The 27697-nt window shown below is 39.7% G+C and overlaps 4 protein-coding genes and 1 pseudogene across 6 annotated transcripts in view; 3 read left to right on the top strand and 2 right to left on the bottom strand.

The window, feature by feature from the left end:
* The window catches only part of LOC137137412 (tyrosine-protein kinase Tec-like), an 18157-nt gene extending 9087 nt beyond the window's left edge, over positions 1–9070 (top strand). For 2 of the 3 annotated variants that reach the window (XM_067523644.1, XM_067523646.1), the window contains exons 8-18: positions 1061–1126; positions 1520–1574; positions 1979–2061; positions 2211–2344; positions 3979–4047; positions 4128–4299; positions 4480–4696; positions 5182–5246; positions 5336–5454; positions 5745–5902; positions 6880–9070. In XM_067523644.1, coding sequence (XP_067379745.1) covers positions 1061–1126; positions 1520–1574; positions 1979–2061; positions 2211–2344; positions 3979–4047; positions 4128–4299; positions 4480–4696; positions 5182–5246; positions 5336–5454; positions 5745–5902; positions 6880–6960 — 1219 coding nt within the window. In that variant the 3' untranslated portion in view covers positions 6961–9070. The remainder of the gene's footprint in view (positions 1–1060; positions 1127–1519; positions 1575–1978; positions 2062–2210; positions 2345–3978; positions 4048–4127; positions 4300–4479; positions 4697–5181; positions 5247–5335; positions 5455–5744; positions 5903–6879) is intronic. The other variant, XM_067523645.1, reaches the window with a different exon arrangement.
* Positions 8817–12386, top strand: LOC137137415 (endonuclease domain-containing 1 protein-like). The gene is made up of 3 exons (XM_067523654.1): positions 8817–8952; positions 10153–10500; positions 11032–12386. The coding sequence occupies exons 1-3, from the start codon at positions 8887–8889 to the stop codon at positions 11749–11751; spliced, it is 1134 nt and encodes a 377-aa protein (XP_067379755.1). The 5' UTR covers positions 8817–8886; the 3' UTR covers positions 11752–12386.
* Positions 12330–17170, top strand: LOC137138126 (endonuclease domain-containing 1 protein-like; the record flags this gene model as incomplete). Its single annotated transcript, XM_067525076.1, has 3 exons — positions 12330–12418; positions 15639–15971; positions 16268–17170. Coding segments are annotated over exons 2-3 (1230 nt in total), but the record flags the coding sequence as incomplete, so codon positions are not given.
* On the bottom strand, positions 17170–25506 carry LOC137138125 (uncharacterized). The gene is made up of 2 exons (XM_067525074.1): positions 25406–25506; positions 17170–17989 (listed from the first exon to the last, which is right to left on the bottom strand). Exons 1-2 carry the CDS (start codon positions 25504–25506, stop codon positions 17170–17172), a joined length of 921 nt encoding a protein of 306 aa, XP_067381175.1.
* Positions 24061–27697, bottom strand: LOC137137416 (general transcription factor II-I repeat domain-containing protein 2B-like; annotated as a pseudogene).

Below are 27697 nucleotides of genomic sequence, written 5' to 3'. Positions count from 1 at the left end.
AGATGTTCAACAAAACAACAGGAGTTAGTTCTTATGTTTCAGCTCACTTTACATCAACATGATCAACAGATGGTGCAGGTGCAGCAAACTCACAAAGATCTTAAAGGTACTTTAAAAGCTTTAGAGCCTGACTGTTTGCCATTTGCAACAAATGTGGTAGTGTACTGCACACCGTTTTAGATTCAATGAAACCTAAATCCTGCTGGGGCATATTAGACTTCTTTGGAATCAGAGTAAAGATACTTGTCATGACTGCAGCACTTATTTGAAGAACTTAAGGTTTCTTTGGTATTTGAGTAATACAGCAATTCATGAGAAAATGTAAAATAGGATGTGGTAATAGTTTAACTAACATACTTGGTTCATGCATGGTACCAATTTGTAAAATTAGTGATTTATTTCTGTCAAGATCCTAGTGCTCATTGTAGTGCTGGGGTTCAGTGTCTTACCCAAGGACACTTCGACATGTGATCTGAGGAGCTGGGGATCGTACCAGCAACTGGGGGATTGGTGGACGCCCATAACTGGAGAACCTGCCTGAGAATCATTATTCTGTCTTTAGTGTCAGTGTACTACAGTGACACTTGTCTGTACATGTACGGAGAGATTGTAAAGTGTCAGTGGTAATAGCTAATTTGGTTAATTGAGCTGTGAACATTCTATAATTTGAATTAGTAATTTAGCTTTTATCCAAAGTAACTTACGAGTAAGTAGCAGACACTAGGAAAGACTTTTGGGGTTCAGCACACAAGTATAGTTTTCACTTTGCATTCTCACATTCAGCTGTAGTGTTGTACGATTGTATCTTCTTTGATTGGACTGGACTTATGTCGATTGGTTGCTGAACGTCTATACCTGCCCGGCAGGTATTTTCAATTTAATTCAATGGGAATTAGACTAACTGTGTGTGGAACACTGTGAAGACAGTGGATTCCGGTACCTACCTGATTCTCTGTGTTGGAAATTTGAGCTCTAGTTTTTGTGTGAAACAGTTAAAGTGTTTTTTGTTTTTTCTTCCTGTAAACTGACCTGTTCCTGCGCATGTGTGTGTGTTTCACAGTGAGGAAGGCTACATCCCAAGTAACTATGTAACAGAGAAAAAATCCGGAAACCTGGTGCAGTTTGCGTGAGTGTGTTAATCATTTCACAGTAGATCAACACCCGTCACAGGTCATGAACAATGATGCAGGAATGTAGTCATGAGATAACTAAAACTGCCTGAATGCAAATGTTTGGCCTTGTTCACTCTGCATTGCTGACTTACCACACACTTTATGAAGCCTGCAACAGGTCTCAAGCACGTCACTGACAAACCACTGGTGTTAAACACTCTTCAAATTGTTTGTTTCTGGGGCATATTCATTTGAATCATGCTTTGCTCTCAAATTGCTAATGTAAAATGAGTTGTGTTAAATAAAATGAGTGCATCAACATACCAGGACTATGTTAATAATCATGTAGCATGTCAGATTATTGTATAACTGAATATCTTAAAAAAAAACAAATATTCTTGTTCTAGTTGGTACAGTAAACAAGTCAACAGGAACAAGGCAGAGGAGTTACTGAGAAAGGAGGTGAGGCTTTGTCTGCACATCTTACTTCTCTTTTTGGTTTCTTTTGTACTGTTCGCTTCATGTTTTCATGTTTCTTCGTCTTCTGTTCGACACTTGTCAAATAGCCACAATGAAGAGGTTTCTAAAAGCTCACAGAAAGTATATAGTGATTTAAAGGTGAAGATGAAGATGGTTGGTTTTACTTTATTAAAAAGTGTCATGGAGTTTTATTTGAGTAATATCATCACAATGTCTATTAAATGTCACTTGAAACAAAATATTGGATAAAAAACAGGTTTTCTTATGTCTAAAACAAACCAGGAGTCCAGTTTCTCTTCAGCTCTCTTGAAGTCTGTAAAATAAAAAAATAAAAAACAAAATCAAAAGTTTTCAGCCTGTGTACATGTCTTTGTCGCCTCCTGCAGGACAAAGAAGGAGCCTTCATTGTCAGAGACTCCAGCACCCCAGGAGCCTACACTGTGTCTCTGTACACCAAGTCTGTGGCGGGGTAAGGGGATAGGAAGGAGTTGAGTGCGACTGTACTCACTGTGTTACAAACAGAATTATAGACAGTCACGCTCACTGGCTGATTGTACTGTGTTACAAGCTGCACTACATTCATTATGGATGTTATTTTCATGTCCCGTGTGTTTGTAGGGAGGGAGTTGCGGGTGTAAAACATTACCACATCAAGGAGACCCAAGGCCCACCTAAATATTTTTACCTGGCTGAGAAACACTTGTTCAGCTCCATCCCCGACTTGATCGAGTACCACAAACACAATGCTGCAGGTAAACGACACATACAATGCATCTCGATTGTAGTTTAATGATACTGTCTCACTGTTCCTTCCTCTCTCTGTCTTTACTCCTGTCTTGCAATGTGTTGTTCCATCCCATGTCTCATCTCACACTATCTATATGTATCCATCTCTAACATTACAGTCACTTAGGCTTTAGAAAAGAAAAGTTTGCTCACCCTGATGTCTTTGCTCCTGACCCTAACCAAACCGATATGTTAACACAGTTTAAATTCCCTGTTTTCTTTAGTGTTTAGGGAAATTGTCGGCCATTTTGGCTCCTATGTAATTGATCGTATCCACTAGTTTGGTGTTTGGTCCAAAAAAAGGTGCATTTTCAAGAGATCCCTGCCTCCCTATGTGGGGGCGCCAATTTAACAAAACGCTTTGTTAGCAGAACAAGGGGCTGGGAACAAATAACCTATGTGGGCAATAAAGTTGGAGGAGTCTGACTATGTCTATTTAACATTAACCCCTTGTCCATCACTGTCTCTACATCATCTCTTGCTATCTCTGTAACTCTTCCCAATCATATAGCTCACTCTCGCTATCTCTACACACTTTCTCTTATCTTGCTTTTTCTAACGTTAACTCTAGCTTATCCATCTCTATATTTAGCTGTTAGATAGACGTGTGTGTCTCTCAAAAAACCCTGTTTCCTAAAAATTTTCTTATGCAACTAAACTGCAAACGAGATTATCTTTTTCTGAGAAACTTAATTTCAACCAATCACATTTCCTGTAAACGTAATGAAAACATGTTGACATGTAACGTAAATGGCAGGTTGCAAATACGTTGATACTGAACACAGAACACACTGTTACCAGACAATATGTTTTTGTGTTTTTAAAAATATCCGAACTCCAAAATATCTGGCTTAGTTTTCTCCTGTAATTTTGTGATCCTGCAGTACAATGTCCAATTTGTGTGACTACAGAGGTATTAAAGCATTTTACGTTTGTGATTATGCCGTCAGCGCAGCTGGTTAGGGTCAGAGGAAGATCGAAAGCATGTGTAATACGGGACAATGTAAAATGTCTTTTTACACAAGTCATTTTTTTTAACATCCTTTTTAAACACATCCACGATCTTTCTCTGACCCTAACATTTTCTTGTAGTCATTCACACATTCAGTCGTTAGTGTCATTCACAAAATATTTTGCATCCGATATTAAGTTCGCTCCAAAAATGGAATCGCGTTTGCAGTTTAGTTTTATGCAACCATAGTCTTAAACTACCTTAATTAGCTACATGTCAAAAGTAAAAGTGCAGATTTTGTTGCAGACTCCATTGTTTTTAAATATTTACTGGAAAAAAAGGACCTTTCATTTATGTGAAATTAGGACATGTTTTGAGCCACACTTAACAACAAAAGGGACGATTCAAAGGCAAAATAGAAGTTGGCCAATAAACGATTATATTGTACTGTTGAGGATAATGGGGCTATATTTAATGTTAATTAGCGAGAAGCTACAGTGGATAACTCGTTTCTCCTGAGAGTCCAATCACATTTTTGTTAATGCCTAACAATGTGAAGTCTACATGGAGCTACAAAGTTGTCTCACTTTCTTCAGTACATTTATTGCTGCTGTCATTTCTTTTTTTTTTCTGTTTTGTCTGTCTCAGGTCTTGTAACCAGACTGAGGTATCCTGTAGGAAAACAGTCTGCTCCTTCCACCGCTGGATTTAGCTATGGTGAGTCAGATGTTTAGCATGAACATTAAGTCTTTGTACTTCTGTCTTATGTTTCCTTTTTTCTTGTTCTTCCACTCCAGACAAGTGGGAGATCAACCCCAGTGAGCTGACCTTCATGAAGGAGCTGGGCAGCGGGCAGTTCGGTCTGGTGAGGCTCGGCAAATGGAGGGCTCAGCACAAAGTGGCCATCAAGGCCATCAGAGAGGGGGCCATGTACGAGGAGGACTTCATAGAGGAGGCCAAGGTCATGATGTAAGGAAGGAGACGTGGAGCGTATTCAGAAGAAATAAAAGTGCACCAAACCATCTTTATCTTTGTTGCCCTTTCATTGTTATGATTACAAATACCATACATTTTTCCCATGTTGACAGGGTGTTAGCCAAGTAATACTTCACACTAAACTGCATCCCCACCCTCACTTGTCTTCTCCAGGAGACTGTCTCACCCTAAGCTGGTGCAGCTGTACGGGGTGTGCACCCAGCATGAGCCCATTTACATCGTCACTGAGTTCATGGAGAACGGCTGCCTGCTGAACTTCCTCAGGCAGCGACGAGGCAACTTCAGCCTGGGGTCCTTGCTGAGTATCTGCCTGGACATCAGTGAGGGCATGGAGCACCTGGAGGCCAACGGCTTCATCCACAGAGATCTGGTAACATCCAGTTCCTTTTTTAATCCAGTGCACGATGAGTTTAACTGACTGAATTCTGCAGCCACTTCCCACAACTAGAACTTTTTATCCCAAATGTTGGTAAAACGAACTAAACTTTTTTTAATCAACATAACGCACAATCAGCTGGTACTGACGTTCTTTGATCTTCAAAATTAAAAATGGTCAAGGAGTGTCCAAAGACGTTTTTGTAAAATAATCAAAATTGTATTAGTGGAAAAGTTTGCATCCACCTTGATAGATTAATTAAAAATGTACTTTAAGTACGTTCTGACAAAGGAAGCTGAATGTGGATTAAATGTTATGTAGATGAAAAAAAGTCTGACTTTACACTTTTTTGACATTTAAAAATAAAAGATACAAAAGAAAAATTATATTACTTTTATGTAGTTTTGCTTTTCTGTCCATCTCTTCTTAATTATTTTCCTTCTGTATATTTCTCTTCTTTCTCTCAATCTCTTCTAAAGGCTGCAAGAAACTGTTTGGTGAACGAGTCTCTGGTAGTGAAGGTGTCGGATTTCGGCATGGCCAGGTGTGAAATTACACTGTCGTGTTTTGTTGTTTTTTCAGCAGGTATAAAATGTTGCTCCATCATTTAAAAGTTTATATATTTTTATGCAGGTACGTGCTAGACAACCAGTACACCAGCTCATCAGGTGCTAAGTTTCCTGTGAAGTGGTCGCCGCCTGAAGTCTTTAACTTCTGCAAATACAGCAGCAAGTCAGACGTGTGGTCTTATGGTTCGTGCACTGCATTTCAATAAATCATTTGAATATTAGCTTGGTAACATTAAGTTTAATCATAAGATACGATTAGACCAGCAAACACTTGTCTCAGAGCCAACAGAATCAGAAAGCTTTCCATCCAAAAGTCGAGACAATTTTAAAAACTTATTTTTTTAACTAATTAACTGATTTTCTTTTTTCTTTTTTTTCTTTTTTTTTTACAAATTTTAAAGTAATTTAATTAAGTAATTTTATCACTGCTCTTAAAAACTTTCTACTGCTGCTTTGTGTGTTTGTGTATCCAGGTGTGTTGATGTGGGAGGTTTTCACCGAGGGTCGCATGCCATTTGAACAGAATCCGAATCATGAGGTGGTTACCTTGGTAACCCAGGGTCATCGTCTCTACAGGCCCAAAAAGGCTACCTCTGCCATTTATGAGATAATGCAGCTGTGTTGGCACGAGGTGAGAGAGAATGTGGTGTCCATGTTACATTCTCAGAATATTGTATTACATAACTTCATGCAGTTACATGAAAAATGTAATAACTTTTAACTACATGAAGCACTCTTCCTGCCAGCCACACTTCAGTTATTAATATTATTTATTGACATTTCTAGTTAATTGCTTTGTCTAGTTTTGATCTTTATGTTATCTGATATGTGGTGGTATCACACCCTTTACTTTTACAAAAACCTCAGTGCAGTTAAAGGGCATTTAAAATCCTACATACATTTAAGAAAATCCAGAGGACCTGGTGGCAGAGTGGTAGAGCGTTGGGTTGGGATGCAGAAGGCCGCAGGCTTGAATCCCACCACATCAGGTGTGGCCCCGCCCATGTGCCGGGCCCGAGCTTGGATAAACTGGGAGGGTTGTGGCAGGAAGGGCATCTGGCGTAAAAAAAATCATGCCAAATCAATGTGCAGAACGTGCGGAATGATTTGCTGTGCCGACCTCTGAGGGGACAAGCCGAAAGCCGTTGATCTTTCAATGTAAGAAAATCCAGAAATCTTGAAAAGTTTATTTTTAAAAACGTGTTTCCTTAAAATAAAATGAGCCTTATAAAATGTGGTCAACTAGCATATCAGGTAGTAGCACTTCTATGCGTATTACACTGAGAAACACAAGTGGAGGGAAAAAGGAAACTGGATGAAGTCATGGCTGAGAAAATGGAATCGGTGTGGTCTAAGGTTCTAACCACTGTTCCTTCCACACTACAGTATTTCAGGGCTGGGTTTTCAGTCAGGACAGTTCCACAACCTGTCGAAAGAGGCAAATCGGACCCAAAATCAGCCCAATACCGTATTCTGTAGTGTGGCCCCAGCCTAACTCAGTTCTCTCTGGTTTATGAGCCCTCGACATGCTCATGGATTGTGTTGTGTTAAGCTGTTAAGGTGGACGTAAAAAAAATGCCCATGTTGTCTCTCTTTCTGTCTCCACAGAGACCAGAGGAGCGTCCCATGTTCTCCGACCTCTGCATGATGATCTCTGATTCTCTGGAAGGTGACACTGTCCCCAACTGACCAGTTTGTTGCTTCTTTTATCCACCAAAACCACTATGTTGGTGCCTGAACCTCCTGCTCTGTGGCTGTGATGACCATGGGCTATTTACAAGGGTATTATGGGTTATGGTCATTGTCTTATGGCGCAAGAGAAAAGACCACATGGAGACCCCACTGTAACTGCGCTTAGACTGTGAAGAACTGAGAAATCAAATGAAAGGGAAGACCCAGTCACAGCAGCTATAGTCCACTCATCCACTGAACTGCTTCACTTCAGCTGTGCTCAACTTGTTCTGATGGCAGAGAACATGTATGAAGATGATGAGACCAACATAGACTGATAGCAATGAACATAGTGGACACAGCAGTTAATGTTCAGTTTCACATGTCTTAAAGCTGAATCCATGCCCGTGAGTTCTGGCTCTGCCCTGGACATGCACACAAGGTCCATACAGTAGGTCAAGGATCTGTCAATGACAAAGAGACAAAAGTATTTAAACACACAATGTGAAGCTTACGTTTCCTTCTGGTAAGGACTCAGCTGTGTGAATTGTTGCTGTGACTTTTAAATAATCTAATCAGATCCTTTTATCTGATAAGTTGTACTGCAGCAAAAATGTTTCCCTTTATTTTATTTTTTTGCACATCCTGCAAAATAATATTAAAGTACTGTAATAAAAACAGAAATACTTTTAGTTTGATTACTGAGATCATCTTCAGGCATTTAATAAAACTCTCTCTCTTTAGCGCTATAGCAAGTGTAAACTGAGGGCAAACTCACACTAGAAGAAGCCTGTTACTGTCAGTTTTGTCTGCAACAGTGGTCAATGATTACCTCACCACCTAAGTCAGCTCCCAAAGTTGCCTAAAACATCATCTAGTGAAAAGCCAGACGTTCACTTAAGTTATTGGCACATTTAAATGAGCCCTATACAGGTCCGAGATACGATGTCATGCAATCCTAGAATTCAATAGTTAAATAACAACCCCGCCATTTTAGGTAGTGGCATTTTTCAATGATTAATCAGTTTTTCGTGAAGGTGGCCTGGTGGATCAGAGGTAGAGCATAGGGATGTACAAGGTAGCAGGTTCAAAACCCACCCCAGCAGGCGTGGTCCCACCCAGCCACCAAGGACAACCCTGGTGCCAGTCCCTAGCCTGGATAAAACGGCAGGAAGGACATCTGGTGTAAAAACAAATTCCAAATCAACATGAGGAACATGTGCTGCTGTGGTGACCCCTGAAGGAACAAACCGAAAGCTGCTGATCAATCTGTTTTTTTTTTTTTCAGGAAGTGCAACTTCTGTCTTTGTCTGCTTTTGGTTGCAACATAAGCAGGTCACATCCAGGCTCTGAGTAAGGCTCATAGAAAGCTTTAGTGTCTTTTTCAAGACAAAATGAATGTGATAATGACATTAACTGTATTATAAATGGTGATGTAAGGGTCAGAAAGTGTTTTAATGTATTTAGAATCAAAGTATGTAATGAACTGTTGTTTAACAGTGAATATAAAGATAATTGATGACTTAAAGTGAACTACAGATGTATATTTCACATGACTTGTTCTGAGCTATGTACACATGCATGTGATGTTCCACAGGAAGTTCTATTAAGTACTCTTTGGTTTTTTATCAAATCCCTGCAAAACGTACATGTGCCCTTCAGCTTTTGTTGTATTTTGCTCTCGTAAGCTGAAGTCGAGATGCACATACTGCTTACACTGACTACCATGTGATGAGTGTTTAACTAACACACATTTCATTAAGTTCATTCTGTCTTTTGCGTGTGTGTAAAACATCTTTGAGACAGTGAAGAGAAGCAACATATAGCTGACAGGAATTAAGGGTACTGAAAGTTAACACATCCTATGTGGTTGTGTCCCTCATGATCAAAAACTGCTGAACGTGTACTTTTCAGACTTCCTCTCCTTTTATTATTTAAGTAAATATGTCTAGTTTCCATTGTCATAATTGCATGAGAAAACACCATTTGGCTTCGATTCTTGGAAGAGTGGTGAGTTTCTTTTCAAGTTGAACTGTTTTATCAGTAAGTTTATCACAGTTAGAGTTAAAATAATGTGCCACATACATTTCTGATTAAACATAATTATGGGAGTAAAATGGCAAAAAGAGCCAAATGATGTGTTTTCATTTATATGATTCAAATATATTTGTACTGCAATTTAAGTAAAAATGTAGATAATCTGCTTAGTACTTGAGGAAGTAACTTGATGAGGTACTTGAACTGGAGAAGTAGTTTAGGTCAATACTAGCACTTTTACATGAGAATTGACTTTGTTTATTTGTACCACCTCTACATACTGTATCACATTTCACTGTGGATGGGGCTGTTTAGCGGCAGACTGCTCAGGGTGGACATGCTGATCCTTTCCCTCATCATATTATTAGGACCCCCGGTATTAATGTTGTGGCTGATCTGTGTATACTGTAGACTATTAAAACACCAGCTGAAAAAACAAACCTAAGATAAATTAATTGAAATTATAATAAGTGACAAGCAGTAAAGCCACGTAACATCTTTGACCTGCAGTCTGTCTGTCCAGCTTTCATCTGTGTACTGTGCAGTTCAGTTTGCAGTACTGAGCGATTAAAGCTCAATTTTGACACCTAGACCTCAAGTAAGTTTGTGACGCAACTTAAGGCTTTTGGTTAATGCTTTAATGTTAGCTTGGCAACATTTAGTTTAAAAAGCTAGAAGTTGAAAGTGTCTGTCAATCATAGACAGCACAGCTGCACTTCTTCAGTGACAAACAATGAAACAACCCCTTCTGTCCTCATCATACTTTAAGAAGAGTGTCTTCTTCTTGTGAAGCTTAAAACAAAATAGACAGTTTTAAACTAACCATTTATTGTTCTTTAAATGTTTCCTTTGAACAGCGAGGAAACAATACGCAGTGTGTGTCAATGGGTCACATTCTAAAAACATCATCTGTAACCCCAAAAACAAAATGATCTGTTGCTTGGCTTGGGAAGTAACAGCTATTACTTGTACACTAGTTATGCAGACAGGTTTAAGTTACAGCAGATGCAGAGCAGATTCCTCATGTTTTTGTTTTGTGAATGGCTAAAACAACCTCCATGGCTCCACAGCTTAAAATCTTAAATGTCTTAAACTCTCTAAATTATGGGTAAAAAGAACCAGTTAAAATTTTACTGTAATGTTTGATTTTTTCTTTCTCTGTTTTGACCTTAGCACACTCACTGTCTGGAGATGAAGTTACTGAAAATGTGGTGTTTCCTGCCCATTGCTGTCGTCCTCCTCCTGTCCATCATTCCCACAGTAACTGAAGTGGTGATGTCCATGTCAGACTGTAGCCAGTTTCTCCTTCATGGAACTCCACCACAGGTCCCAGGGATTTTGGAGGGTGGTAAAATCCTGAATCAGAACCGATACAAACCTATTTGTCAGACTTACTATAACATAACGCGTTTTGTGACGCTCTACGACATCAAGAACAAGATACCTGTGTTTTCTGCTAAGAAGTACAGAGGGGAACAGGCAAAGAAGAGACCTGGAAACTACTGGAAGATAGAACCACAGGTTATTTGTTTTGACTCAATAAACAGAATAATAATTGTTTTGTGTTACTAATAATAGATGCAGGTTTGCCAAGAAATCTGCCGTGCAGTGCCGTCCCCAAGTGTTACAGTCCCGGTGCCGGTAGAAACTGGGGAGGGTTGCATCAGGAAGGGCATCCAGTGTAAAAAAACTGGCCCAAAGACCTGTTGTGGCGAACCAGAACTCAAATGATAATCCGAAAAGACAAAAAAGAAAAAACAAATATCTTCAAAAACCAACTGCTTTCCCTGCAGCCTCATTTTTACTTTGAATTTCATAATGATTTGCAAATGCTAACATGCTAACAAGCTAAATTTAGATGAAAAACACATTATTTCTGATCATTCCATTAGCCTTGTTCTTCCTTAATACACGGTCACAAACTAGACTCTTTCTTTTGGCATTTAGCAATTTGTTATTGTAACAGTATGTTGGAACTTCTCTGCCCTGTCTGTGTTTTTTAGATGTTATTTACTGTTCTGTCATCACTTACTGGTTTTCCTACTTTTACAGCTCGAGGATGAACATGACAACAAGAACATGATGTTGGGAAAAAGACACATGATCTACACCCACCAGGCTGGAGACGGTGATTATAGATACAATGGAGTGTATGACCGCGGACATTTAATCCCCAGCTCTTATGCATTCGGTAAAGTTGACAAAACATCTACCTTCACCCTGACCAACATTGTTCCCCAAGCAGCGACATTCAACCAGGGAAGCTGGAACAGAATGGAGAGGTGCATCAAGTGTGTCATGGACAAATACTGTAAAAACAATAATGATGCCATCGAAGGCTTTGTGGTGACTGGAGCACAGCCCACTAGCAACACAACCCTCAACAACAGGATTAATATTCCCTCCATGATGTGGTCGGCATTCTGCTGCTACAGCTCTACCAGGAGCATGTGGCTGGCAAGTGCACACTGGGGCGACAATGTCCCGGAGTCTGAGAACAAATACCTCCAGACGAAGACCCTGGCAGAACTGTATGACCAACTGAGGACGGTGGACTCAGAATTTAATGTGTTTCCTGGAGCAAAGTGCCCTCTCCACACAACGGTCACTGAGTTTTACCCAGAAATGAATAACACTTGCAATTGTTCATCCTCCTTTTCAACCCCATCAACATCTGCCCCTCCCACTACCCCAACTGACCTTTCTGACCCTCCCACATCTACACTTGGCTCTCTTTCCGCCACCTCTGACTTTTCTCCGGTTAACACCTGATCCTCTCACATCTACATCTGGCGTCCCCCTAATCTAAATTTCATTACATCTGACCCTCTCACTATTACATGTGATTCGTCCACTTCTGTTTTTGTACCCACTCCCCATCACATCTCGCCTTTTCACCACCTCGGACCTTAAAACATCTACATCCAGCTAGGATTTTGGATGGGTTTAGCCATTTTCTTGAATTTTCTTGTTAGGACATGTTAAATTTGTCTGATTTATTAATGATTTGCCCATCTCCTCAAAGAACGTTTTCCCCATTATCATAATTATTTCATTGTCTTTATTTTTCATTGCCCGATGACTTCTCTTCTTTGTCATTCTTTTCTTTTCATCTTTAGACTTGTATTCTTGTTAACAAATGTTGTTATTGTTTATGTCAGTTCTTTGCACTTCACTTCCTTGTTTTTTTACTTTAGGAAAGAGTAGCTGCAACAATGTAAAGCTCCTGGAAAGGAAATTCTTGAACCATGAACACATTTCTGAAAAGAGGGCTTATGAGGAAAAAAATATTTTAGGGGAAATGGGAGTATTCTACCATCAGACTTCTTTATACTTTCACTTATAATCTGAGGTGCAGTTACACAGTTGCTTTAAGTTACCATTTAATAAAAGACACCTGAACTGTTTGTTGTGGAAGATTACTGGAAGCTTTAATGAGGTAAGGGGATTTTCTTTATTATTTTATAAATTTTTTATTTTAATATTTTAGGGAGGAAACTATACAGGTGCTGGTCCTATAATTAGAATATCTTCACAAAGTTGATGTATTTCACTAATTCCATTCAAGAAGTGAAACTTGTATAATGTCTACATTCATTCCACACAGACTAATATATTTCAAGTGTTTATTTCTTTTCATTTTGATGATTATAACTGACTTTTCAGTATCTCAAAAAATTTGAATATTACTTAAGACCAATACAAAGAAAGGATTTTTAGAAATCTTGGCCAACTGAAAAGTATGAACATGAAAAGTATGAGCATGTACAGCAGTAAATACTTAGTTGGGCTCCTTTTGCCTGAAGTACTGCAATAATGCGGCATGGAATCTGTCTGTGGCACTGCTCAGGTGTTATGAGAGCCCAGGTTGCTCTGATAGTGGCCTTCAGCTCTTCTGCATTGTTGGGTCTGGCATATTGCATCTTCCTCTTCACAATGCCCCATACATTTTCTATGGGGTTAAGGTCAGGTGAGTTTGCTGGCCAATCAAGAACAGGAATACTATGGTCTTTGAATCAGGTAGTGGTAGATTTGGCACTGTGTGCAGGTGCCAAGTCCTGTTGGAAAATGAAATCTGCATCTAACTAAAGTTGGTCAGCAGCAGGAAGCATGAACTGCTCTAAAACGTCCTGGTTTACAGCTGCGTTGCCCTTGGACCTCAGAAAACACAGTGGAGCAACACCAGCAGATGACATGGCACCAAACCATCACTGACTGTGGAAACTTTACACTGGATCTCAAGCAACGTGGATTCTGTGCCTCTCCTCTCTACCGCAAGACTCCGGGACCCTGATTTCCAAAGGAAATGCAAAATTGACTTTCATCAGAGAACATAACTTTGGACAACTCAGAAGCAGTCCAGTCCTTTTTGTCTTTAGCCCAGGCGAGACGCTTCTGACGCTGTCTGTTGTTCAAGTAATATTCTAATTTTCTGAGATACTGAATTTGTGGTTTTCATTAGTGGTCAGTTATAATCATCAAAATGAAAAGAAATAAACACTTGAAATATATCAGTCTGTGTGGAACGAATGTCTACATTATACAAGTTTCACTTCTTGTATGGAATTAGTGAAATAAATCAACTTTGTGAAGATATTCTAATTCTATGACCAGCACCTGTAGAATAATTAATGCACAAATACTTAGTAAAGACAGGACTCTTTGTCCAGCATCTCAGACAAACCAAAACCTAATGGAGAGAAAATGTAAATGAATAAATGGCACTTTTACATATGTAACACAGCAGGGTGCTGCCAACACATCTCATTTTTTATTCAGCATGTTGTAAATCATTTTTATCTTTATATGTTAAGGTTTGGGGATTTTAGATGTGGTTAGCTGGTCTGTTAAATTTCCTCATTAAACAGAATGGTAAATGTATTATATTGACTATTATTATGTACTGATGTTCATTAGCATCATCTCCTCATAGAGACCTTTTCATCATCATAATTATTTCATTTTTCCTCATTTTTCATTGTGCTTCATATGACTTCTGTTCATTGTCCATTGTGTCTTTTTATCATCCACAGATGTTGAAGTTATTTCTATTCATGTCGTTTCTTTCAATTTCACTTTCTTTTCAAGCAAAGAGCAGTTGCAACAACAAGTCCTTTGGATCTAAAATACATTTGAGAACACTGAGGCTGAAGTTCAGTTGCACAATTTGCAAGCTTTAAAAGGGTTTTAGAGCTTTAAAAGGGTAAAAGCTTTAAAAGGGTTTTAGAGCTTTAAAAGGGTAAAAGCTTTAAAAGGGTTTTAGAGCTTTAAAAGGGTAAAAGCTTTAAAACGTTTTTTTTTTTTAATATATTCTAGGGAAGAAACTATTGATTATTAAATGCACAAATACTTATAGGAGTTGAGGTAAAATCTCTCCTCTGTTCCTGAACTGAAGACACATCTATCCTCACACTCAGAAAACAAGCTAAATTAGATCATTTATGTGCATAATGAACTCTGTTTTGAGGTGTACAAATAACACAGTTTCAACATAAACCTGCAGCAGACATTGCTTTACCTAAACTTTAGGTTAATAAAGCTCAGTATTAGGATAGATATATATAAAATCAATATTCTCCTGAGTTTTTAATTCAACGGTTGAACAAAACCCAAAACTATATGACGATGTGGAGCTGGTGATCATGGACACAACAAGCAGCCACAGCTGGTCTTAAATGACCCTCTCCTGACCACTTCCAATGCCAGTTTCTCACAGTATAGGCCTATGCGCCATAAAAAAGGCATGTTTCCAATCTCTGAAGCTTCTTACTGTAAATGTTAAATCAGTAAAGGCACAAGCCCCAAACGTTCTGCTGCAACCTCACATTTCAAATTCAAGCTATTAGGGATCACTAGCAAATGTGTGCATATTCCCTGAAAACAGTGGAACTAGAAAACTATCCAGAGATGCCTGTATAGGTTTATCCACTCTGAGATCATCTGGAATTTCGCAGCTTAATTAACATGGGTGTTATTTGATTGAAGAAAGGCTAGTAGCTCTATTGCTACGGTTGTAACACTAATTCTGTAGTTTTCATTACATTGGAATCTCCAGAACTGAATGCTCACCTTTATTCTCCAAGCGTTTCTTGTTGCTAAACTAGTTCTGCACAGTCCTCGTTCTCCACTATGGTCTTCTACCATCTGCTACACTCCATCACACTCTGCACAGCCCTTCAGATATTGTCCATTATCGAATTACAATAAATATGAAGCTGCTAAACCTAATAAAGGATCAGAAATCTTTGACATAGTCTTATTTTTTGGAAGAATGTGCCTCATTCATCAACCTGTAGAAGTAAAGATCTCTGCACTGATGTCACTGCTGCTCTGGAGGCTTTAGCAGAACCACTTAAGATGAGCTTTCGGACATATTTCTACAAAAGACATATTTGAAAAGTAAACTACTGATCCTTTAAATTGCAGGTTGTAGCCTAAAGCAAAATACTTCCTAAAAATTGGTGTAACTTTTACAAAATCTATTTCCAAGTGATTATGTTTGATAATCATAGGACTTTTACGTTTTGTGACTTAGTCTGTCCAAGATTTTCAAACAAAACAAAATCCACTTCACTCTTTTGTATGAGCAAAACAAAACCAAGTTTATGTGCAATTATGTGAAATAATATTTGATTTCTATATTTTCTCCTCTGATCAAGTGTGTGATGATGTCTTTCCTGAAGAAGTCGTGTCTCCTGTCCCTCCCAGTCCTCCTCCTCCTGTCAATCGCTCCAACAGAAACTAAAGTGGTGCAGTCAGTGTCAGAGTGTAAAGGGTTTCTTCTTGATGAAATACCGCCACAGATCCCAGGCATCTTGATTGAAAGCATTAGGGACCAGAACCGATACAAAGTCATCTGCCAGACTTATCAGGACCAGCCACGGTTTGTGACGCTCTATGACATCACAAACAAGATCCCAGTGTTTTCTGCTTACAGGTACAGAGGGACAAAAGGCGCAAGACCAAAAAAAAGTTGGAAAACAGAGCGAGAGGTGTGTTATTTCTTTTCTTTGATCAACAATTAACTTTGATCGTCAAAAGACGATTGTTAAATATGTTTCACCAACAGTGTGGTTTCTGTCAGAGATAATTTTTATTTTCATTTTCACCAGTGTCATGGCTGTTGTTTTATTTTATTTGTGTGTACAGAAAGATGCATTTCAAATGTAATAGGAGAAGTATTTTACTATTTTAAATAAGCAAAACGATTGAATTTATGAAATCAGAACTTTTCATCAGTAATCACTGTGTTTCTGATTCTAATTTCTAATTGTTTCACATTTTGCAGCTTGATGATATGTCCAACATGTGGGATGGCACATTCAAGGAAAAAAACCAGGCCAGTAACAATGATTACATAAATAAACAAGGCTATAATAAGGGACATTTATTTCCATCTTCTCATGCATATGATCAAGATGATAAAATCTCAACTTTCACTCTGACAAATGCTGTTCCACAAGTGATCACTTTCAACAGTGGCAGCTGGTCGAAAATGGAGAGTTGTGTCAAATGTGTCCTTCAAAAGTACTGCATTAACAATAATAATGTCCCTGAAGGATTTGTTGTGACTGGGGCAAAACCTGGTACAGAGACATTGAACCAAAGGGTTAATATTCCCTCAGTGCTCTGGTCAGCGTTCTGCTGTTACAGTAAAAAAAAGAACAAGTGGCTAGCAAGTGCACACTGGGGAAACAACATTGCAGAAGACTCTAAATCTAAATATCTGGAGACAAAAACTTTAAAAGAACTCCATCAAGAATTGAACATTAAGGCATTTCCTAATTCACCACAGTGTCCTCTTACAGAAACTGTTTCTGAATTTTACCCTGAAATTAATCTTGATAATAACTGCCATTGCCCACCCCAAGCTTCAACCACAACTGCCCCTCCTACTACTCCTTCAACTACTGCTGCTGCCACTTTGAGCACCAATATATCTACGACCACAATCCCAACAACTACTCCTTCAACTACTGCTGCTGCCACTTTGAGCACCAATATATCTACGACCACAATCCCAACAACTACTCCTTCAACTACAAGAGTTACCACTACCACTACTACAACTACAGAGAAACAAGAGGAGAATCAAGAAAATAATGAGGATAATGAGCAGGAAAGAATTCCGCAACAACCAGGAAGTGATGCATCTGATGGTGCAGGAGGAGGTGATGTGCTGGTAGCAGGTCATGCGGTGGCGGCAGTTGGTGGTCTGGCAGCGGCAGTTGGTGGTCTGGCGGCGGCAGTTGGTAGTCTGGCGGTGGCGTTGGGTGGTGGTGGTGCAATGGCGGGTGGGGCGACAGCGGATGGTGATGGTGTGATGGTAGGTGCAGGTGGTGCGGGGGCGGAGGCAGGCGGTGGTGCGGTAGTGGGTGGTGGTGGTGCAGTGGCGGGTGGTGGTGCGGCGGCAGCAGGTGGTGGTCTGGTGGCGGCAGGTGGTGGTCGGGCGGTGGCGGGTGGGGCGCCGGCGGTGGGTGGTGGACTGGCGGCGGCGGGTGGGGCGGCGGCAGTGGGTGGTGGTCTGGCGGCAGGTGGTGGTCTGGCGGCAGCGGGTGGTGGTGGTGTGGCGGCGGCAGGTGATGGTGTGGTGGTGGGGGCAGGGGATGGTGTGATGGTGGGGGCAGGTGATTGTGCAGCGGCGGCAGGTGGTTGTCTGGCGGCGGCAGGTGGGGCAGCGGCAGGTGGAGGTGCGGCCGCAGCAGGTGGTGGTCTGGCGGCGGCGAGTGGGCCGGCGGTAGTGGGTGGTGCGGCAGCGGGTGGTGGTGGTGCGGCAGCGGGTGGTGGTGCGGTGGCGGGTGGGGCAGTGGCGGCAGGTGGTGGTCTGGTGGCGGCGGTGGGTGGTGGTGCGACAGTGGGTGGTGGTGGTGCGGTGGCGGGTGGTGGTCTGGCGGCGGCGGGTGGGGCGGCGGCGGCAGGTGGTGGTCTGGCGGCGGCAGGTGGAGGTCTGGTGGCGGCGGTGGGTGGTGGTGCAGCAGCGGGTGGTGGTGGTGCGGTGACGGGTGGTGGTCTGGCGGCGGCGGGGGTAAGTATAGAAAGACAGGGTCCTAAAGTACTTACTACATCACAAATTTCAATTACAACAACTTCCCCTTTTGCTTCTACACTTGGCCAAACCACTACAACAATTTTCACTCACTCAGCTACAGCTCGTCCTACTTTCAGCACCACCACACCTACAACTACAAAAACACCAAAAGCTAATTTTACATTAATAAGCACTGTCTCAAACATCATAGCACTTCTACAATCAAATGCCACTGCCACCGAAAAAACCACCACCTTTTCTACAAACAATGAGTCCCAAACAAAACCACCTGGACAGAGTTTCCCCGGGTCTTCTATCATCTGCTACACTACATCAGGAAGAAATTCAGAAACAACCAGGAAGAGATGCATCTGTTGGTGCAGGAAGCGGTGGTGGTTAATTACCAGGTGTTAGTGTGGTGGCAGCTGCAATGATAATTATAGAAGGACAAGGTCCTAAAGTTCTTACTTCATCAAAATTTGCTTCCACACTTGGCCAAACCACTACAAAAGCTTTCACTCACTCAGCTACAGCTCATCCTACTTTCAGGACCACCACACCTATAACTACAGAAACGGTTAAAGCTAATTTTACATTAACAAGCACTGTCTCAAACGTCACAGCATATTATAAATAGTAGATTCTCTGGTGAACAGGAAAATTGTTATCTGCAGATAGATGATGGCAGGAAACTGGAACTGAACCACCCACCCAGCGGTGCATAGATAACTGTCGTACCAACTGAGCCACAGCAAACTTGCATCTTTTTGAAAGAGGACTTGTGTGATTTATTCGTTATTTAATTGTTTTGTCCATAGTCACAATAGAGAAACTTATTCTCTTGTCATGCTTTTGTATATTGAACCCACAGAGCCACTACAGCTTGATAAAGGGCAGGCAGCATTCAAGTAGCACAAACAGATATGGAGGAGCAGTAGACAAAAACAGAACAAAGCGTAAAGACAAAGACTAAACCTGAGTGGAGACAATTCAGTGTTGGTTTTGGATTTTGACATTGGACACTTTTAGTCTGTTAATGAGGTATTTCTTCTTTTTATGATCTCTAATTTCTGTATAGCTGATTACTCATATTTACTGTTATTTGATCTTTTAAATTGTTTATTTGTTAATCGTTAATTGATTCATTAATAGACAGGTAGTATGTTATAATTTCTCACTGATTTATTAGTTGTGATTTTAATTGTTTGGCCCATGATGTTTTCTGAATGCATCCGAACATCAGCTTTGACCTTTGATTTTACATATATGGTCAAATTCTTATATAACTTGAGAGAGACTTTGAAAGCTCTTCTGGTTTAAAGTATTTACATAGTTATTCATTTATAACTAGAGACTTTTTTTCATGTATTACTAGAGAGTTTTTGTTAAAGGAAATGTTTGAAATCTTTGTCTCACCTACTTAAATATAATAAATATACTCTTAACAGAACAAATATTAAGAATCTTGATTATCTCATTTTTTGAAATACATTCAATGATGGTCTCAGAGATTGTCAGGACACAATAAAAATAAATAAATCTTGTTTGTTGTTTTTTTGTCTTTTTTGTAAGATTTCCCGGTCTGTATTTTACTGCCATATATACCTTGCTTTTTCGAGTTTTCTGGTTTAAGCTTTTTTATATCCTGTTCCTGTTTGAATTTGTGTCACCAACAACTGTAAACCAGCTCCTCCTAATCAAATAACAGACATGGAGAGTGCATTAATTTGCACGTTGTTGTTCAGATTTTCTCTACACTACAATTTGTTTTATGTTTTCTAAGTCATTGGTAAAGCATAAACATACAAAAAGTGCTAAACATATACAGTTTGATTGATTGATTAATTGGTAGATAAACCCATTTTATGTCAGAAAATAATCATATTCTCATCACAGGTTTTCTAGCTTCCTCCACATTCACTTTGCAGTGCCAGATCCAACAATTATGAACAATCTGTACTAATTTCTCTTGTGAGCTCTAACAAGCATTAACATATAAACTGTAATATTTCAGTAGCTGACTGAGATCATGTTAACTATGGAGCAAATCATATCAGCTACATGTAAATGTGGTGGGTAAAAAAAAAAGAAAAGTAAGTTATTGTTCTGTACAAATGTAGCACATAAAGTTAAATACACAAATTCTACCAGACAGTTTCAGTGTTAATCTGCTCAAAAGAGAGGAGAAATTCAGGGTTTGGTAATAAAAACACTTCCACTAACTGGTCTGTAGGGGGAGCACTTATCTGTCAGTGTTAAATACTCTAGAGTTATTTTAAAGGAGTGTGTGAACCTATCACCAGATCCCCGGATGACCTATCTGTGGTGCTGAAATGCTAAAACTTAACAACTGTAAGTACATAACTATGTAAATAGAAACTATTAAAAAAATGAGTGTAATAACAACAAACAGTTGTTAATAGGTGGTAGAAAAGTTGAAATAGAAAAGTAACTGTGCATATATTACAAGACTAAACTTAAAGGTGCAAATATTATTGTACATTATGTAAACACAGGTACATAGCAGCAATATTAGTGTTGAGTTTTCTTCTGTTGTGAGAAGATTCCTCTTGGTTAGGAGAGTGCCTTCAGAGTATTTCCTTTAGAAATGTAGCTTTATCGATCTGGTGGGAGTAGTTAAGCTGTAGCAGAAAGTCTCTGGAGTATGTAAAGTGCTGGCAGCAAGCAATAGTGTGTCCATTGGCTGTGACAAACACCAGAAACTGCAAAAACTGCAGAAACACTAAAATCCAATAAAGTATACAACTGCCCATGTTGTTTAAAATGATAATCCAGTTAGTGTTGAGTTCAGGTGTAACAACAGCAATAAGCAAAGGAGCAAGAGCCGACATGGCGAGCATGAAGAAAGAGAGCTGGCTGGTGACCGCACCCGGAATTCAAAGTTGCTCCTTACTTTTCTGTATACAGATGTTTTTTTCCATCATTTTGAACAGGTTTGAACATGCAAACATTATTATAAATTATATTCCCAATGATCAGCACTCTGAATGCAGGAATTTGACTTATAATGGGGTATTTATTTTTTATATTGGTGTCTTTTTACTGCAGTAAAGTCTTTGAGTGCCTTGTGTGCTATTTAAATCTACAATGTGAAACATTTAAAAACCAAGCTGCAACAGGAGCCTCAAAGTCAATGCTCCTTAGCAGATCATGTGCAGATCTTTTCCATGACTTTGTCATGGGTTAATCTTTGTCTCATTTGTGCATTAAACTTATACGTTTTGGCAAATTCCAGCCTGGCCTTCCTATTTTTCTTGCTAATGAGCGGTTTGCATCTTCTGGTGTAGCCTCTGCACTTTCACTGTTCGCAGAAGACTTCATGAACAAATTGTGATACCTTCACTCCTGACCTCTGGAGACTCTGGAGTAAAGTGTATTGCCTTTTGGCTGATGCTGTAACTGCAGGGTCACCACAGTATATCACTAGTCCATATGTTGATTTGGCAAATTTTTATGCTGGATGCCCCCCTCCCTGACTTTCTACCAGGAGCAATAGGAGCATTTTTGTGTGACTGATTCATCAGTGGATACAGTCTCTTGAACTTTTTTCTTGTTTCCTTGTGCTTTCTGTGTAGGTTTTATGTCAGAATCATAACTGGTATATTCATTGTGCATGCATCAGTCCATTTCCTCCCCCCCAGAGAGGTCAACGCAGGCTGGACTGTGGGCTCTCACCCACACATAACATACATATCAGGAATATCCCATTTGCCTGATGATCTGTGTGTCACTGTACTGAGGGTCTAACTGGAGAGCACCGGCACAGACACATTGAAAATACTTTTTAAATAATTAGTAGCAGGTTGGAGACAGGAGGTTGGCATCCCATGATTGAAGTCTGCAGTAAGAAGTGCTGTGTTGGAGCTGGTGAGGTTGAAAGAGGCCTAATTGTAAAAGGGCTTTTTGAGTAAGCTGATGGCCAGACGAGTTTTATATTTGATCTTTTGTACTATAAAGAATGATTTTCTAATGTGTATGAATGCTTGCTTCCTTTTACAGAAAGTTAGAAAAGAGTTGTTATCCAAGTACTTTTCCCTCACTTGTGTCACATGTGCGACAGCCACAGCTGTGTCTTATAATGTGCAGTCCCTTGGTCTGGTTGGAGATATCTGGGACATCCGAGATAAGAGGGAAGAAAACTGTTGGTACAAAGGGTTTGCTGGGAACTCACTGTACAAACTAAAGCAGAGCAGCCAAGAGAAACATTATATTATCAGGAAAAAAAATACTGAATCTGGATTCTGTGACATGTATTTATAAGACCTGTTTCATTTAATAGTGTGTTTATAGAGCCAGTTATTCAGAAAATATGTCAATGTGCTTTAGAATAAAATTGTTTTCAAAATGTCAGTTTTTAATTTTATAGAAAAACTGTTTGTGTCTTTGAACCTTTTGAACCTACTGAAGCAATTCTTCTGAAAACATTGAAGAGAATCACAGAGAAGCAAAATAAATCATGCTAATAAATGTCAAACCATTTATTAATTCATGCTCTGGATTTATTCACAAATGTTTTTGATGTCAGAATACCACTTTCAAGCTCTCTCTCTTTGTCCTCCACCTCAGCCACAAACCATAATCTAATGCAGATATGAAGAAGCTACACAGGTTAACTGCTGCTTAAACACTGACAACATCTGAACATCAAGGTTTGTACAGTTTCTATCTCGAGATTGGTCCAATTGGTCACAATGTGTATTGCTTTTTGGGGGGGGAGTTGTGCCAAAACCTCACCCAAATCATAAAACAGCATTATGTATGGAGTTAAACCCCTTTCTCTTTATTGATTCCAGAACATGTGTGACTGATTAATAAGATCATTATTAATAGTCAACTCTCTTTAGCCAATTGAAAATTAATAATAATGGACACTTTTTTTTGTGTGTTGCCAACACATCTTCTAATTTGTCACTCAACATGAAAATCATTTTATCTTTATATCTATAGACCTGAGCTTGGGTGATTTTAGAAGGGGTCTCTTTGTCAAATTTCCTCATTAAACAAAATGGTACTTTTATTACATTGACAATTATTAGATGTACTGGGAAAAAAGCAGCAAAGTGAACTTGTCATCATCATTACATGTTTAAGTTTTATTTGCATAATTTAACAACAGAGACCTTTTTTCACCATCATCTTCATCATAATTCTTTCATTCTGTCCTCATTGTTCATTTTGCTACGTATGACTTCTGTTCATTCGTCTTTAAATATTTATTCTTAATTTTCTACTCATTGCCAGTTCTTGCCACAGTTTCACTTTCTTTTTGAGCAAAGAGTAGCTGCAACAAGACAAAACTGTTTACCGTGGAAATAAAGTTCTTGGAATCTCAAATACATTTGAGAAAGGGGGACCGTGAAGGAAAAACAATGTGTTAGAAGTGGGAGTAGCCTGCTACCCCCCACCTCCAGTGAACATACAGTATAAAACCAGACTTCCTTCACTTAAAAGCTGAGGTTCAGTTACACAGTTTGCTTCAAGTCACCGTTTAATAAAAGACGACACCTGAACTGTTTGTTGTGGAAGATTTCAAGAGGCTTTAAGAAGGTAAGTTGGTTTTCGTGTTTGTAATGAACTTAGTTCACAGCTTCATCATAAACCTGCTGGAGACTTGGTCTATCTAAGGTTTAAACAGATCTGATAATGTGATTAATTTGTAAAATGTCAAATGTTTTTAATGGCACCAGTATGAAACAGGCAGTTATACATTTGTATAAAAACCATTACGGGGTAATTTTTTCCTCGTTATTTTTTTAACCCAGATACAGAATAACAGATTTTGTGATAAACATAAGTTACTAAAACAAATAACCACACAGAGGATGTACTGTTAGATTACAATATTAGCTGACAGTAAGACTGTGGTGGGAATTTGTCTGACAGATTATTAGTAATAAAGAACTACAGACATAGTGAAAAATGACTAAATAAATATCTCAAAGGTACTACCAAGTGGTAACTTAGTGTGAAAGAGCAATAAAGGGATATTTTATCATATTTCTGGACAACACAGGTCAGTGTATGAGTGCACGACCAGTACAATGTATAGTGCAACAACGGCTTTTGGTTTGTCCCTTCAGGGGTCGCCACAGGGGAACACGTTCCGCACGTTGATTTGGTATGCGTTTTCACACCAGGTGCCCGTCCTGCCGCAACCCTCCCATTTTTTTGTCCAGGCTCCATCACTGAGCCACTGGGCCCCCTAATAAGTTGTATAGTGGGATGGCTTAGAGGGAGGAGTCGCTACATATACAGTAGAACATTTATTAAAAGTTGGACATTTACCCATGTTGAGCACTGTTGTGAGGTTTATAATAACTAGTTATTATTCATGTTTTAAATATGACTTTTACGGTTTAAATGCCTAGTTTAAAAATCACAGGTGTCACTGCAGACGTGGTTTGACCAAGTTATAACAGGAAACATCCAAAAGCGGTTCACAACGAGACATTACACAATACGGGAGAGAAGTTGAACAAATAAAAAGTGAGAACAAATGATTCTGTTAATTTGTCAAATAAGCTCTGGGATGAAATGAAGACGTGTGACTCGTGTTAAATTTAACAGAAACATAAAAAGCCTTATTAACAAGATTGGATAGGGGATGTAAAACACTAATCTGTTGTATGCTGGGCTTTGTCAATGTTTTATTTTGTGGTGTATAGCTGACTCACTGTCAACATGGCCTTATGTTAATGACTAAATGAAATTCAATATTCCATAGACAAGTATTTCTATTAAAAATATTAACATGTAAAGTAGCAGTTAAAGAAACAATGTGCAATTTAAAATAGCACCAGCATTAAAAAAACCTTAGAAATCACTCCCCTCTGCTCTATCCAGCCCTCCCACTCAATGCTCCATTGTGCTCTTCTAGCATGTACTACACAGTCATGCTCTGCACAGCACTTCAGATATTAGTCATTAGCAAATTACAATAATTAAGAAACTGCAAAACCAATAATGGAGGATAAATCATTAACATTCTCTGATTGGTTAGAAGAAAGTCTCTGGAGCATGTGATGTGCTCATTGCAAATTCTTGCAATTCTAAATATTAATATTTAATAAGCTTGATAATAATATAAAAAAAAAAAAGAAAAACAGATGAGGAGTTTCCTTGGCATGACATAATTCTGCAAAAAGTGAATCCCAAATTACTCTTTGCGTGAAGCTTCCCTGTCTGCTATGGTGCATGAAACAACTTTCTGCATGTGACAAAATTAAGTGGACTATTAAAGGAGAAAAAGCATTTAGTGATCTTAAGGCAGCACTTACTGTAGCTCCCACTCTGGGTCTGCCTAATCCTAACATGCCTTTCACTCAATTTCTTGATCAAAAAGACAATTACATGACCTCTGTCTTATGCCAACCTCACGGGGCGGCCTGTTGCTTATTTTTCAAAGCTGGATCCAGTAGCAGCAGGTCATCCCCTCTGTCTGAGAGCAGTTGCTGCAGCAGCAAACGCTGGTTTAGCATCACGTGATTTGGTTGGCTATTCTGATTTGATTCTTATGGTTCCACACGCTGTTACAAACATATTACACACACAGAAAACTGCACATCTGTGAACTCAACGTTGGTTGAGAAACGCCTAGCATGCTAGCATGTTAGAGAAATGCCTAACATCACTGTGAAAAGATGTAATGTGTTGAATCCTGCTACTCTTCTACCTACAGTGGAGGATGGAGATCCTCATAACTGCACAGAGGTTCTGGAAACCATATGTACTCCCAGACCTGATCTCACAGACACACCAATCTTGAATACTGACTTAGAGTTATTTGTTGATGGGTCTGCTTCCCGAGATGTCAAAACGGGTAGAAACTTAGTTGGATTTGCTGTTGTCACCAAACATAATGTCATTTCCAGTGGTACACTACCCTCTCACCTGTCTGCTCAGGCAGCTGACCTGATAGCCCTTACGGAAGCCTGCAAATTGGCTGAAGAAAAAACTGTCAATATTTACACTGACTCACGTTATGCATTTGGTGTTGTTCATGACTATGGTTGTCTCTGGAGACAAAGGGGTTTTATGACATTCAGCCGGAAAACACCCATTGCACACCACACTCTGGTTGCAGCAGTCTTAAATGCTGCAGACTGCAGGTAAAGGGAGAGGAAATCATGTGCATTTCATCTTCGATTGTTCTGAGATCTTCAAATCGCCTTGAAAACTCACCATGCAATGCACCGAACATGGATGAGTACCTGGGGAGGTGATCAGCCGATTGTGTGACTTTGCATGTGAGTGAGAGTGTTGCTCTCCAGTTGGCTTGAAAGAAACTGCATATTTCTCATGAAAGCCTTCACCAGGCTGTGCATTTCATAAACAAAAAGGCCCTTTGCATTGCAGTTTGGTGTTCAGTTCATTCATCAGTGCAGTCACATCAACAGCAATTGCAAAATCTACCACCCAGTCCGCATCCGAGAGCTCCGGGGTGTCTTTGCCTTTCTTCTCACAAAACTCTCGAATCTCTGCTTTCAGGTCCCAAACTCTTTTTAGCATTTTGCCCAGGCTCAGCCATCTGACAGCTGTGTGGTAGCCGATGTCTTATGTCTCCGTCTCAGTCTCCTCCAAAAGTGTGACAAACTGTCTGTGATTCAATGCCCGTGCCCTGATGAAGTTTACTGTTTTAGCAACAACATCAATAACATGGTTAATTTTCAGCACTGCTTGCACAAGATGTTTGTGTATAATAAAATGTAAAAATACCAATTTTGATCTGCATTGATTTCTGTCACTTTATCTTGCATACGTTTCAAAAGTCCAACACTTTTCCCCGTAAGATTAGGACAACCATCCGTTGTGACACCTGCCAGTCTGTCCCATTTAATTGCCAGAGTGTCCATGCACGCATTTAACGTCCGTAAACAGATCGCTTCCTGTCGTCGTCCCTGGCATCGACCGCACGGCTGCCAGCTCCTCAGTAATCTTGAAGTTCGTTATCCCCCGGACAAATATGAGTAGCTGGGCTGTGTCGCGGACATCCCGGCTCTCGTCCAAAGACAAGGAGAAAAAGTCAAAACTTGACACTTCACGTTGCAGCTGAAGCTCCAGATTCCCAACAATGTCCTCGATCCTCCTTGTCACGGTTCGCCTGGACAGCGGGACTTACTCAAATGGGCCTTTTTTTTTTCATGGCATATTAGTATTGCAGAGTCCACCAAGCACTCTTTGACAAACTCCCCCTCCAAAAATGGCTTGCTGTTTTTAGCGATTTTGTGGGATATCACCAAGCTAGTCTTGGTTGCTGCATCCCTGCATGTGTGAAGCTTAATAAAAAAAAAGCCTTCCTGCTTTTGCAGCTTAGCTAGTAAAGCTTCGGATGTTCGCACCCTTTCAGTATCAGTCAAGTTTTTGTATTTCTCTGCGTTTCGTCTCGTGATGCAGACTCAAATTGTAGTCCTTAAAGATGGCGATCTGCTCCCCGCAAACTAAACAACGGCTTTACCTCCGACTTCAGTAAACAAATACTCAGCAGTCCCATTTTTGTTGAAAAGGCTGCATTCGGCATCTATTGTTCTTTTTTTAGCATGAGTGGACATTTGAGGGCTAAAGTCATCTTGTGACAACGACCATAGACATATATACAAACCCGATTCCAAAAAAGTTGGCAAACTGTACAAATTGTGAATAAAAAAGGAATAAAATAATTTACAAATCTAA

This window comes from Channa argus, chromosome 12 (genome assembly GCF_033026475.1).
Source record: "Channa argus isolate prfri chromosome 12, Channa argus male v1.0, whole genome shotgun sequence".
NCBI lineage: Eukaryota > Metazoa > Chordata > Actinopteri > Anabantiformes > Channidae > Channa > Channa argus.
The sequence above is the reverse complement of the archived record's forward strand: the minus strand, read 5'-3'. Positions and strand labels throughout refer to the sequence as shown.